The sequence below is a fragment of the Ptychodera flava genome, chromosome 6 (assembly GCF_041260155.1).
Source record: "Ptychodera flava strain L36383 chromosome 6, AS_Pfla_20210202, whole genome shotgun sequence".
Lineage (NCBI taxonomy): Eukaryota > Metazoa > Hemichordata > Enteropneusta > Ptychoderidae > Ptychodera > Ptychodera flava.
The window spans coordinates 43,466,946-43,481,123 of record NC_091933.1 but is presented as its reverse complement, the minus strand read 5'-3'; the positions used below and the strand labels follow the sequence as shown (position 1 = coordinate 43,481,123).

Below are 14,178 nucleotides of genomic sequence, written 5' to 3'. Positions count from 1 at the left end.
ATTTTGACGAAATTTTCTTTTTTGTTTGTTTTGTGTATTGTCTGAAGATTTTTGCCTTCTTTCTGAGGCATTTTTGAATGACCAGCATTAAACATTTTAATACGGCCAAATACGGCCAACATATTTGTCACACGGTGGTACCGCGGGTTTCGTTTTTTTTTGTCTGGCAAACCTATTTCACTCATTGGCAATCACAATGCTGTCACATACTTTAACATTCTTTGATGAAGAACCGGGAATGAGATGAATAGATTAAGAATTTGCTGTTGATACTTGGAACAAATGAAAATATCAATATCAAAGTTGCAGATAACGATCTTACTCGGTATCGTGCCAACAAAAAAGGACGAAACGTCACTCCTAAGTTGGCGACGACTCTTACCAAAAGCCGTGACATTCAATTAAAAAAACAGATGCAAATATTGACGTGATGAAAACGCTCAGTGAACAATAATTTTGGTCTATGATAGATTTAATTACAACAGCAGTGGTTTGCTCGTGACATGAAGAGGAATTTCAAATTAAACACGGAAATTTCATTTTGATAACACTGCTAATCTAAGGCAGGTGTCACGTATTGTCCAGCATTGTCAGCATATTGGAGAAAGCACATCCTAGCCATGTAACAATGGCGAGAGTACCCAGAGCCAATCGGGCACGGAGCCGAATGATGTCAGATAACAACTAAATGGGTCCCTCAATGAGGGACCGTAGACCAATCAAAGAAAGGCATCAAGATAAACAGCACGAGTCTACGATGATAGAAATTGGTCAGCGTAAGTTCCTGTTGGCGCCCTTCAGGGTCATAGTGCAGCCCGTGCTAAGTGTGACCAAGGTAGAGGGTCAATTATGGTGTTGGGTTTTTAAATGCTCTATGACATTCAAATTCACATTGACAACCATGTTGTTGAGAGTAAGATCCATAGCTGCAGGATTATCCGGTTCATCGATATCGTCTCAAACGTTCATCCGACAAGATGAATTTCTGATTCAGAACCTCGGATCTAACAGAAGCTTTACAACATTAAATGCACGGTGACAGCTTTCAGAGAGACGAGCGATTTAATCTGTAATGCACAGCAGTTTTCTTCATATGAAGGATATCTCATTATATGATACAAAGGGAGTTTCTTCTCAGTCCGTCAAACTACTAAACAGACAAGCAAAGAAGTGGCAGAAACGTCTTACATCTTGTGTCTTTTCATCGAAAGGGACCGACAACCAATGGGCGGTTAGTTGAACTTTCACCGAGTTTGACAGACAGCTATTTCAGGAAAATGACTGGATGTGTTGCTTGCACACCTTAAAACTGTAAATCCATGTGGCGCTGGATATTGTGCAGATAATGTTGTATTTTCTAAAAGAATTTTAGAAAATATTCATATGCACAGAACAGTTTTACTGAGTTGTCTTCTGACAAAAGTACTACTGGCCAAGGACAATACACAACTGAATACGTTTTACTCTCGGAGGCGAGTCCAGCTACACACATTGTCGTCTTGATAATGCTAAATGTTCACAAAACGTTATACAAAGGCTGTGACTCACATGAAACTTTCGCAGAGACTGGGCACAGCTCTGCACATTTGCGGGCGAGTCATGCATAGCAAAGGATGTAAAGAGCGGTTTATTCACTCGTTACATCTTACAAGGTCACACCAACCTCATTCCTTCGGACTGTGCGCCGACCGTAATTGGTAATCGAAAAAGAAATTGATTGGTCCTGAAGACACCAATGTGACGTTGATTGTAGACAGGCTAGCACGTGAAAGAAGTGTGGTCCATGCAAAATGAATATTGTACAGTGAATATACTAGACAAAACTGCATCGACGGAGTCATCATCCATTGACACAGTTGCCTGCCCCAGGGATCATGGGTGTCCAAAAAACCAGCGCATGGCAAACGACACACATTGCGTTCGACCCCAGGCCCCTCCCGCGACGTGTGGGAAGTAAAATTGTTGAAATTTTGACTTGAACTTGTCCGAAACACAAGAAGTTGAAGTAACGGGTTGGTCGAAGATTGAAAACGCCCGGAATTCCCTGACAACCAAACTTGAAGTTGACCCTCCATAAGGTTTGAACGTTGGCCTTCAACGTTTCGGCAACTTTGTCACCTAAATACTCTGTAAAATGCTATACCCGTGAAGCTGACTATTGTATATACATCTGTCTCACAATATCTCAAATACGTGTCCACATGGACAGAATTACTGCCACCAATGGCAGGTTATGGATATTTCAGCAGTGGTAAATACACCTAATCACAGAAGCAGTATTTTATTATCCAATGGGAAACTGAGGATTACCCTTAAAATATTATTGATGTGTTACAATAGACACAATATGTTTAAAGGTCGCCTGGTGCTGGGGGGAGTTCCTTAACCACACGGACGACCTTGGCTTATTCACTTTACTTCATGGTCTTTGAATTAGTTACACGAATAACAGCCACTCTTTTGGGGGCGCTGTACCGAACGCAACCTCAGCACAGGGTAGGTACTATTTGTTTCGCAATAGCTTGGCGTGTTCGCCCTCTTGTCGCTTAATTTGAGGTTACGAAAACATATTGGCTCCTACAAATCCAAATGATCAAACGATTACTTACTTCCAAACACTGACTCTGAGATTTTTCTGTAGAGGGCGTCATTGCATGTGGTCGTACGTGGGCGGCCAACACCTACATTGCTTCGCAGAGCGAAAAGTCGGCCCGACGTAATTTCAACTATTTCAAAGGTTGGGGACAATTCAATTATCTTTTTATTTACGAACATGGATAAAAATCAGAAGCCTGCATAAATTGCAACAAGGATCATCTACATTTTTATTGCATATCGTCTATTGTATGCTTCAGTATGGCGACCTGTTATAGTACATTTCTCCACTCTCCGCGATGGTAACGTAGAGCTAATTACTCTCGACACCTAAAAAACGAGTAATTTGGCTTGAGATTTGATTGAAGAAAATGTTAATCTGAGCGAATAACCTAGGTCACTCAGGGTCATCGACCACTCAAGTTTACCGGGGTAAACTAGTTTTACGAATGCCATGCTTTGCTGTTTTTGCGTTCCTATTAGTCTTCTAGAAAGAATGTAATACTCTTAGTTTGCCTACGTGTGGAGGCTTTTCATCCAAAAATTGACCTTCTAGGTGGTTGTATGTTGAAAAAAAGGTCAATTATGTGCTTAAATATAAGCTAAATCTGCAATGCAAGTTGATTCAATTGAATTTCAAGAGAGAAAAAAAGAAAAATTCGGCCAATTTTGGAAGTTTGTGCGCTCCGTCGGATATTTTTTTTGCTGGTGTGCCCAAGAACGCCCTCACACGGCCGAGTACTCGACTTAGAGGCAGGCCTCGACTGAGAGGGACGACATTTTCTGGCGCTAACTTCCATTGCGGAAAAGTTACTGTGGCAAGGCGGTCTCTCTCCTCAGACCCAATATCGATGAAAGCAGGCCATGATCAGCTTGAAAGTGTTTGACCTTTGAACTTAAACTACGCAAACAGCTGTAGGTCTCTGGCAGAAACTACTTTTCTTTCGCACTATCTTCGTCAATGTCAAGTTCTTTTATAGCTTAGAAAGGTTGCTATCTGCGATGTAAATGTGAATAAAGCTGCTACCTTAAATTGCGAATATCGAGGTCATATTGCCTGTCGTCGGCGGGAGTAAGCCTGCTCGAAGTACACGGCCGTACTCATCTCTTAACCTTGACGTTGTCGAGGCCTCAGGCCAAATAAAAAAATATTTCCGGTAACCAGACCAGCCTATATAAAACCCTTCGACTCTGAAACTTTTTTGGTATTTTTTAAAGCGTCCATAATTTTGTCAAATTTTGCTGTTTTTTATGGGCCATATCGATATAACAGAAAGTTCCCTATCGATCTAAACTATTTCCCGAAGACATGTTTATGGAAACATACAGTATTTTTTCCGGCCTCATCATCTCCAAACTCGTGTACCACTACTTGGACGTTATATTCAGAATTGCAGTATGTTCACCAATCATACTCTTCCATGCGTCCTCCTGGCAAAACAACTCGTTCATATGGTTACTTGCCGTGTCAAGTTTCGTTTACATCACCACCTTGACAAAGCTGTCAATTCACTTAGCACGAAGAAACAGGATGAGGAACCAAGGTTCTGTGGACCCATTTGAAGTATTTTAAAACCAAGATCTTCTCAAGATTGAGACTTGAATTTGAGTATTATCTCAATGGTAATCAACATGCTTTTAATAGCATTAATTTATCGATTTAGTTCTGTTTAACACTGCAGATGGCTGGCACTATTTTTACTCCTGCAAGTTAGTTCTAATTTGCGGCATCAATGAGTGCTACGGTATAGTCGGTTGATATTTTGGTTTTTCGATTTCATATTCGTTGCTTTTTTGACCAACCATTACATATGTTAAGGTTTGTTTATATCTTTACTTATTTGATTTCACACAATTATTGGGATAGTTTCCTGGTCTAGAGAACATACATATATTCTCCTCTTAACTTGTGTGTAAATTTTGGTGTAACAGTGAAAAGTAAAAGTTAGTTGAAAACTACTACGACTACTGGTATTACTACTTCTATTTCAATGTCAACTCTGAACTATTTTTTATGTCCGAGGTTGTGAGCTATGATTGAAAGGCTACCAATTTGCCGGCTACAATTTATTTTAGTGCTCCTGATCATTTGAAGTCAGGGACCCTGGTCTTACAGACCAGTAAATCAAACATATACTACTTGAGACATTATGGAACCATTATTGGATCTTGACTCGTGAACAAATTTATTATCAAAAAAGGAAATCTGCTTTTACAAAATATACGAAATATATTTCCATTTGTTGGCTTGAACTTTGAAATGTCTCATAAAAGAAAACAATAAATGAGTATATAAAATAGGATTAATACTGTTGCTTTGAGGTTGAATATCGTAGACGTTTGTGTGCTTTTGCATATCTTTGAAGAAATCCCGTTCATGGTGAGTTTGGTATGTCTGATTGGATATTGAGAGGAAACGTAAACGTGAAGTACTCAGTGAACAGTGAAAATCATTTAGACACTGTGATTGAAGATAAGGCAAATAACACATTGGCAGGCTGCTAAATTTCTGTTTCGTAGCTATTGATTGAGAAACGGATTCGATATCTACCGACGTCACTGTCATCACTAGAGCTCTCAAAAGAAGAGAAACTTTCGCTCTCGGCAATTCTGGGTAAGGGCCCAGCATGCTCTGCTGAATGTCTCCAGCCCGCTAATCCAAGAGTTCCGTTTGGAGGGTCAGGTTCCGACGCCGTGTCGTCTTTGGTTTCATGCAAAGATGTATCAGTTTGCATTCCCTGATCAGAGTTGTCTTTAGCTTGATCTTTTCGCACAGAATTTGCATATTTCAAGGCACTCTTCCATGGCTCCTCTTCCAACTTTTCCAGTCTTCTCGGAGGATGGTCGTCCCAGGGTGACTCCAGGTCCCAATCATGCAACGATGTGTCGTCGGGCCATGTTCCGTCACGTTCAACGCTGCTCCCGACAGAATTTGCATTTTCTTTAAGACCCGGGTTGTCATACGCGAATTTGGCAGCTTCTGGCGACCAGGCCCAGTCTTCTATCTTCTTGTTGATCTCCTTCCTTTTCGCTTCAGCTTCCTTTTTCTTTCTACGACGGCTGACGTAAATGCGGTAGGACAGTGCTACTACTGCGAATTCTATCACCACAGCAGTTCCGTGGATGGACGGTATCACCATCATGTTGTAAACGTTTGCTCTCACACCTTTCGCCAACATTAGGTTCAGCACGGTGAGCGCCAGAGCGCTGTTCTGCACGCCGGTCTCGAATGCTATTGTTCGACACTTGGCGGCGCTCTGACGAAAACAATAAGCGATGACATAACCGAGCCCATAGGCGACCAGAGGGTAGGACAGCGCCGCTATAAAAGGCCTCCAGCTACTGAGCCACGCATCTGGGTTCATCACTATAATAATACAGACAACGCCAATTATTCCAAACATGGCCAGTACACCGGTAACCTGCAAGATAATGATATGCAAGCATGTCATATCCAGGGTCTCACCTATATATTATTTTTGAATGCAATTCTCTGAATAATTCTAACCATGGATTGGAATAGAATATTAATTACTATTGCTCAAGAAAGGTGTAGGGGAGAGTTATTTTTAAAGTATGTATAATTTCCCATCATAAAGATACCTAAAATTGAATTTTAGACATTGAAATAACCTTCTTTATGCCCTGTTGTTGAGGAGTATAGCGTAGGCAAGAATCGAGTGGACCTGATCGTCATTGGTTCGTCTTATGAAGTATATTCCTCCGAATCGCCTATCATTAAAAAGTATCAAAAACAACCAAATCATACTGGTGTAAAAATGGTCAGCAACGCATTGCACGTCATCGGTTTGACTATTATACGTCCATGGAAATATAGCACTTATATTACGATGAGCAGATAAACGTGTTTGAAATACGACTCTAAACGGTGACGTCGAGTTTTTAAAACACATTTTCCTCTGACAAAATATAAAATAGTAATACCTTTGCTATCGTGTCTGCTAATTGCGGAAATTTCCATTTTATAAGCATTCCGACGATGCACGGAATTAGGAGAACGACAAGAGCTATGACGATGTCCACATAGGGAATGACAGTAGCCGTGGACGACCAACTCCGACTGTAGATGAAGAGGTTCAAGGGCATCATCCCAATGGCGATGACTGTGGAACACGTGGTCATGCAAACGCTAGATAGCAAAATAAAATAATGACGACATACGTTTGAGAAACTAGTAGCAAATGTTGCTGGTCCTTGGAACTGTTGAAACGACACTGGCGACACTTCATACTCAAACGGATTGATACCGGAACCTCTATCTAGGAGATCAATACTGTTCAAATTGTCTCATTGATGAGTGTTGTGCTGTACACGCGATTTCTTGGAATTAGAAACCCCAGAGAGGCCAAGAAGTATGTCGGTCTAAAATGACACGATTCGTTGATTGGAAGAAAGCAACGAAAAACATTGGGCATTGGGTTCATTAAAGGTAGGACTTATTTATGAATCCACGGAATTTCATCGCATTGATGTCAACCTGGCTCATCAGATTCTCTGACTTTAGTAATCATTTATGACTGGTTCGAACAAGGTGTTTTGCTTTCAGTTAGAAGTAAACTTCTTACTCACCTAAGACAGGTGTCTCCGTCCACCCAGTAAGTTAGTAGGTTTGAGAAAGCCCCTCCAGGGCAGGTAGAGACAGAGATCATTCCAAGTGCCAACTCTGGGGACAAAGAGAACATTTTGGCCAAGGCCCATCCAAGAAACGGCATCAGGATGAACTGACATCCAGCCCCGATAAGAATCCCGAAGGGCCTTCTGAGCGTTTTCCAGACGTCCTTGATCGTCATAGTGCATCCCATGCCGACCATGAGGATGATCAGGGTGATTGTGATGACGACCTGGTTAGCAATGGCCAACTTCTGCACACGTCCCTCAAACTCGCCATTGTAGTCGTCATAATAATCGTCATCTTCGTAATCCATTCTCACTATGCAACCCTACAGAAACGCCTGTTGAAAAAAGCGATGATTTTTCACAGAAGATTGAACATAGCAACTACACAAATCTTCAGCATGGCAAGCTGTATTACTTGCAGACTCAACAGGAGAACACCTGAAAGTGTGTTTTGGAAACGACTGCAACATCTAATTTATGGTCACTGGTAAAATATTACTTTCTCAAGTGCATCGGAACATTTGGAGCTGGCTCATTGGCAATGTCTCTTTTCCACGCTAAATATCAAAGTTAATCCATTTCTTTCCGCCTGTACACCATCTGCAGCGAGGCCATGTAGATATAGTACATTTTCAAAAGCAAGATAACATACATTTGCGAACTATGCGGGCTACTCTCATTCCCATGAGGATCTAAGCAACAAAGTATATCACTATGAAAACACTCCATACATGTACCAGTTGAACAGTGTATATTTGACCTTGCTTGATATTAAATATCACATTATTACGATAGCTTAGGAATTATTCACATTAATGATTAATTTACAAAAAGACAAGCAAAAACCGCCAACCAAAATGCTAAAACGTCTTATCTTGGTTCCAGTATCTGAAATACTTGGTTGGGCATTCCTATAGTTAAATTCGATGAATTCGATGTACAGATAATAGCGTAATTGTTAGCACGTGTTATGATAGTCCTGAAATTTATTACCGCATTGAGTAAACTTGTAGCTCGTAAATATGCTGGTCCGAATAATAAACGGAAGAATTTGCATGTTAATTGTCTTGGGGTTTAGTGAATACCTGAGTGATGTGAATAATTTCATTACGTTTGTTAAAGATCCATTAGCTGTAACTTTCGTCATTTTTTTATTTTGTTTATTCTGTGTATCATCTGCAGTTTCTGGTTTGAATCCCTGAACCATGGAGAAATTACTAATATTTAGCTCATAAATATACCCTATATGAGTATAATCTGCACTGTTATTGTTGAAATTTTGTATTCAGGTCCTGACTAGAATACATTTATCAACAATAACAATGGTCATTTCACGTATACAGGCTGTGTTGGCAAGCAGGACACCGGGCATTGGTCATGATGATCGGATTATAGTAAAATTCTGTAGTTGATACATTGAAACAGAGTGGTGAAAAATTAGTCAAAAGTTACAGCTTATGTCCCTTTAATTTGTCAATAATTAATGAGGAAAGGCTTGGCAACTTCACTCGATCTCATGTCAGCTCACTAACCGAGAGCTTTTGTCATAATATGATATACTTTGCTTTCTCCAATCACGTGATTTATTTATTTGAAAATTAACGAATAATTCACAATGACCGCTTAAGAAACATATCTTAGGTTATCAGTTACATATCAAGTGGTGATCAATATCGTATTTGAATACGCGAATATGGAAATAAATTCATCAAACGAATTATTGAGTCATCCAATTTAACCCATAATCAAATATGACAACTACCAGACACTTTGCAGCAGTGTACAACTTTGAAAGGAAAACTGCTAACATTTTCCCTGAATTCAATTGCAAAGTCAAATTTAATGATAATTTGAACGAAACAGATAAAATGGGAATTCTGTGATCTCCGCTTAACCATTAACGTGTATCTGGCATCTATAATTTAGACAAATCTGCAGCTAGTCAGCTCTTGATTAAATTTCTAACCTAAGACGTCAAATTAGAAGTAAACTTAAGACGTTGTGGATTTAACAGCTTCACCAATAGTAATCTATAGACTGAGATAGAAAGCTGTCAGACAAGCGGTTCCAGATATCTTTTGACCACAAAGCACTGAACTTAGAAATACAGTTAAATGCAAGTGTTATCATATTTTGAATAAAATGTGGATTAGAATAGAAATATACATAAACACCGGGTAGATAGGTTAGAGAACCTTTTGAGGGTCCAAATTTCTGACGTTTTGTGATGACAATAGCCAATAATATCATCTGATGAGTTTAATAATTAGCATTCCGGTAATATTTAAAGAATGTACAGAATTTAAAAAATATATCTCAACAAAGCACAATTTATTATAAATACATATTAATCGGAACGATACCTCAAACTTCAGGCTTTATACAACGTATACCGAAAATGGTGTGGTTGTAACAATATAAATAGAATTCGTGTACGAATAAGGGTAATATAAAAAGTAGATAAGGCCATGGGCGACTATGATTACATAGTAATACCATGTCAAGGCCTAGGGAGTTATGTCCTATGTTTGACGTTTTAGATTTGTCATCAGAACATGATAAGACAGCCCACACAGTTGGAGCCCACTAACTTTATTTTAGTGTTGGGTTTGACGGAACTCCTGGTATTCTTGTTTAGTTCAAGTCACCAAGAGATGGAAATGTGTTTATTATAATATAGTGAATCCCTTATTTCTGAAAACATACACTTTTCAACATGGGCTGAGTGGGACACCATAAAGTCTACCCAACTTGTGCGAAGTTTCGGGCTTAGTGGTGGAGTAAGTCAATATAGCTTTGAGTCTCAACCCACACTGTAAATTACTGTAAATGTTGCCATCATTTGGTTTTAATGAAAAGTTTTCAACATCAATATTTTAACCACATAGCAATCATTTAAAACAATTCATCAAATGTTGGTAAAAATCACCAAAACCGTCTTCCATATTTAGCCGTGCAGTCAAATAATGGTAATAGATTTACACTTCCATAGATGACCTAGACAATGGTTAATTTCTAATGGTTTGTGCAACAAGTGGCGACTATCGCAGATTGCTTTGCTGCCGTAAATAATTCCTTTGTAATCATGGCTATTTATATCTTAACTCGTTATTTTTATTTACATTTAAATAATTCAATTTCGGATCAGCATCATAAAGGACAATAACCCTATATTCTGTACACGTTAGTTGCTTGCTTTGTCTTAAATGACTAAAATACAAATACAATATAATGTATTTGTGTACATCCTCCGAATTCGGTGCAACTATCCCTATGATAAGTGTTATATCCGAGCATTGAAATGTCAAGTTAATTGACTTACCTGACAGATTACAGCGCGTTGTGAATCATGAAAACCACTGTATACCCCTGAGAATTATCAGTGCACAAAAATGCGTAGACTTCACAGCGCACCTTCAACCTGTGTAGACATGCAAAAGTTTAATAACCTTTAAAATATTAGTATTCAAGGAACCGAAGAAAAACACATGTATGATTTTCTATCTACCTGTCTACATACTATTCTTTCGGTTTACATTCAAATTTATCAGCACATTTACTGTCACAATTTTTTCCCTCTTTGATTCTTTTCGGTCTCTTTTCTTTTCATTTTGTCGTGTTTTCTACCTCTACAACCAGCAAACGATTTTCACTGCCATCCTAAGATGTCTTTCTGCGCGATCTCCCTTGAAATTGAAGAGCAACAACTGTAAAATTCAGATACCGTAATTGCGAATCTTGGGAGAAAACAAATCTGATGAAGGTTTCATATCAAACGTGTGATTTTTAAAAGTTCTCTGATAGTAAAAGTCATGATGTCTAAGTAACCTTGACCGTCGAGCTAAAAACGTAAATGCCTAAACAATATAAGCTTAATCAGTGACAGATCGCGGCCATTTCCATAACGATTTGGAAAATAAATTGTTTTGATATGCTAAAATGTGTTATATCTTAAAATTACTCTTTAATACTGCCAGCAGATGTTCGGACGTATACGTTCACAGTGTGCACTTTCGGCACATAGCTGGTGGAGATACAAAGCTGTACCTCCATGCATATCGTGGCGCATGAATGTCTATTGCGGGGTCTATTGAATAGGTGAATAGTCAGAATGGTATTGTTCGTTCGTACACAATCGACGATGTCTGTCATTTTACCTGTTAAAACGCGGGTAAGGTCTAAGGACTGGTTTCTGTTCCTTGATACCGGACATCGACCGCGGCGAACACACCACTTCCTATACCCCGGCCCTTTACACCCTCTGTAAATTCTTGGCTGTATTACCTCAGCGGTCAGGTATGCAATGAAGGGAATTAAATTATACCAGCATGAGCTCGTCGATAAACCTTTAAACAAAAGAATTGTCGGAGTCTTTCATATTTAAAAGCTACACGTCATGGTCTGGTTAGCGTTCCCACAATGATCCCGTCTACCATTAGACATCGGCCATGTGAGAAGTTCATGTCATACAACAGACCATAAAAACGTACTTCTCACCGTACTGTAGGGCTGACATTACCGATGTGACCTAGATTGTTCGTGATCGTGTTTGCTATACAGTTTGTTGTTTTAAACTATCGATGCATACATTCTACAGGCGTTAATTATTCCATTGGCACGCAGTGACATGACCGACATGAGAACCTATCCCACACTTCCTGCATTGGTTAAAAACCCACACGGGAGCTCAATTCTACCTTGATACTAGATTAAAATATGATCCCATCCAAAATGTTACTCCCGGGACTATGTATTATGTGATGCAGTCACACTGGAGTTCATTGAGAATGATGGACAAGAACGGCCATGCAAATTTTCAAGCGTTAACTACATGACATCTCAGGCGCGGGTACGTACGGGTGTTAACAGCCTAGCATATTCTGTACGCCTACGGAGGTACAGGTAATATGTTCACGGCAGCCATCCACCCATCCGACACTGTAAACGGTATCATCTCTCCCTGGTCGTCGTAAACTGTGACGACTTATTCATTGAACTGAATTTTCGGTAAAATTCCTAAAGCATGATGTGGGTGGGGATTGGCAACTATAAAAAAGTGACGACTGTGTATCGTTGACACTGTGCCATTCAAACAATGCGGACTGGGGATTGTACAAATCGAAGTGACACCGGTAACTTACGTGTGTTATCTTGTCACAATGTTGTCATTCTGTAGAAATTTTGACGGAAAACGCTCGCTTGAACCCGAGTACCAATAAAGAGCTTCTTCTCTCGCGGTAAATGAAGGAAATACGGACGTTCAGCTTAGACAAATGTTGTGTGTACAATCACTTTCCCTCTTACAATGTGCGGATTTGGTGATATTGTTTGACCCTGTAAAACACAATTTGCATAACAATCAGGTCAATCCTCCCGGTTGCAAATGAGTATGACTGACTATCTACTTCGCATGCGCACAGTATGATCCAGTGTGCGGAATGACCTGTAAAGGGGCAACACTCACAGCAGAACCACAGTCCCTTGGTGGGCTATTCAGCTCTGGGACTATTCGCCCCATAGACGAGTGTACAAAAGCGAGAAACAACCCACACTCGTCTATGGGGCGAATAGTCCCAGAGCTGAATAGCCCACCAAGGGACTGTGAGCAGAACCATGCGGTATAAATTGCCAATCTATATCTGGTATCTATTGTACCACAGTCTCTCCACCAACGTACTAGATTGCCGGTCACTGTGTAACCATAGTTTTTTGACAGCAAACATTGACTAAATCACGATAAACACGGTACTTGAACACCTCATCTGACGTTTACGTATAAACCGTGTCATACCATGGCAGCGGACACCACTACCATATAAATTCCCATCCTGTCATGTATCTGTCTTTTCTATTGTTTGAAATTGCTGGGCGTGTCCCTTTAAAGTGAGAGGGTGCCATTCCAAGCTATCGACCCCCACATTTTGTTATCTTTTGGCGCCACCTTGAAAAGAGTCCATGGGCGACAATCATTTTTGACGAGTAAGTGGATGACCGTTGAGACACTCGCGCTTAATTAAGCATACGGATGGGTTGAATGTACTTCAGCAGAATGCTATATTAGAAGGTAACTTCGGAGAAAAGATAGAGACATGACAACATGACTGTTGCCACCGGAACCGTGAATGGTTTGCCGTATAGTAGGATAATACGAAATCCGATCAACCGCTAAATACCTCCGACGTAAATGTCCAAATTTGATACCTGCTAACCCCGATTTATTACCGTATCTGAGCCTAGAATCTCTTTCCCGCTCATTTTAAGCTTATAGGTTGCGTTCATAAACGAACACATCTTGAGGGGGGGGGGCGAAGATTGAGGGGACCAACACTTTGAGGATATATCAGGGGTGACTTGAAAATGCTGTAGGACTAAAGGGGGACTTGAAAAAATAATCTTCGAACAGGTCGAGTTTTTTACGCTTTTAGGTTCGACGAATACAAATTCCTCAAGTTGGAATATCAAATATTATTAGTAGCATTTTGAAAAAAAAAAACAGAACAACGTTTGCATTTCTTAAGAGCACGCAAGAAATTTGGAGTCAGTCAAAATGTTTTAGTTCATTTTTACAGAGCAATAATTGAGAGCATTTTAACTTTTTCAGTTACTGTCTGGTATTGTCTGGTATAACAATTGATATCCCAGTACATAATACCAGAAGGAGTGTCGGTGTAAGATTGAATCCCTTTTCTGTCAAAGATCACGGGAAACAACTTTCTAGAACATATGGTGACAGAGCTTTTAGCGTGTATGCCCCTAAACTGTGGAATAGTTTGCCACCCGAACTTAGGATGATAAAGAAATTCGCTCTTTTAAGAAGTCTCTTAAAACCATTATTTTTCGTCAATGCTACTGTTGACTTGGATATATTTTTACCTGCATGTTTTACAGTTTATTTATTTTTTATCATTTTTAGTGAAATTTTTCAAATTACTTTCTTTGCTGTTT

At 39.7% G+C, this 14,178-nt stretch overlaps 1 protein-coding gene across 2 annotated transcripts; it reads right to left on the bottom strand.

The window, feature by feature from the left end:
* Positions 1–4,743: 4,743 nt before the first annotated feature.
* LOC139135883 (ileal sodium/bile acid cotransporter-like) lies at positions 4,744–12,565 on the bottom strand. Of its 2 annotated transcripts, none has more exons than XM_070703650.1 (5): positions 12,375–12,565; positions 10,556–10,654; positions 7,186–7,568; positions 6,541–6,745; positions 4,744–6,017 (listed from the first exon to the last, which is right to left on the bottom strand). In XM_070703650.1, exons 3-5 carry the CDS (start codon positions 7,539–7,541, stop codon positions 5,097–5,099), a joined length of 1,482 nt encoding a protein of 493 aa, XP_070559751.1. In that variant the 5' UTR covers positions 7,542–7,568; positions 10,556–10,654; positions 12,375–12,565; the 3' UTR covers positions 4,744–5,096. The 2 variants fall into 2 exon arrangements, with proteins under 2 accessions (XP_070559751.1, XP_070559752.1); XM_070703651.1 differs by lacking the exon at positions 12,375–12,565 and adding an exon at positions 11,391–11,547.
* Between the last annotated feature and the right edge of the window lie 1,613 nt (positions 12,566–14,178).

Coding starts and splice junctions, on each gene's coding strand:
- LOC139135883 (XM_070703650.1), bottom strand. CDS start 7,541: ATGGATTACGAAGATGACGATTATTATGACGACTACAATGGCGAGTTT. Junction 6,746..7,185: donor GACGGAGACACCTGTCTTAG/GTGAGTAAGAAG, acceptor TTTGCTATCTAG/CGTTTGCATGACCACGTGTT. Junction 6,018..6,540: donor TAGCAGACACGATAGCAAAG/GTATTACTATTT, acceptor ATTATCTTGCAG/GTTACCGGTGTACTGGCCAT.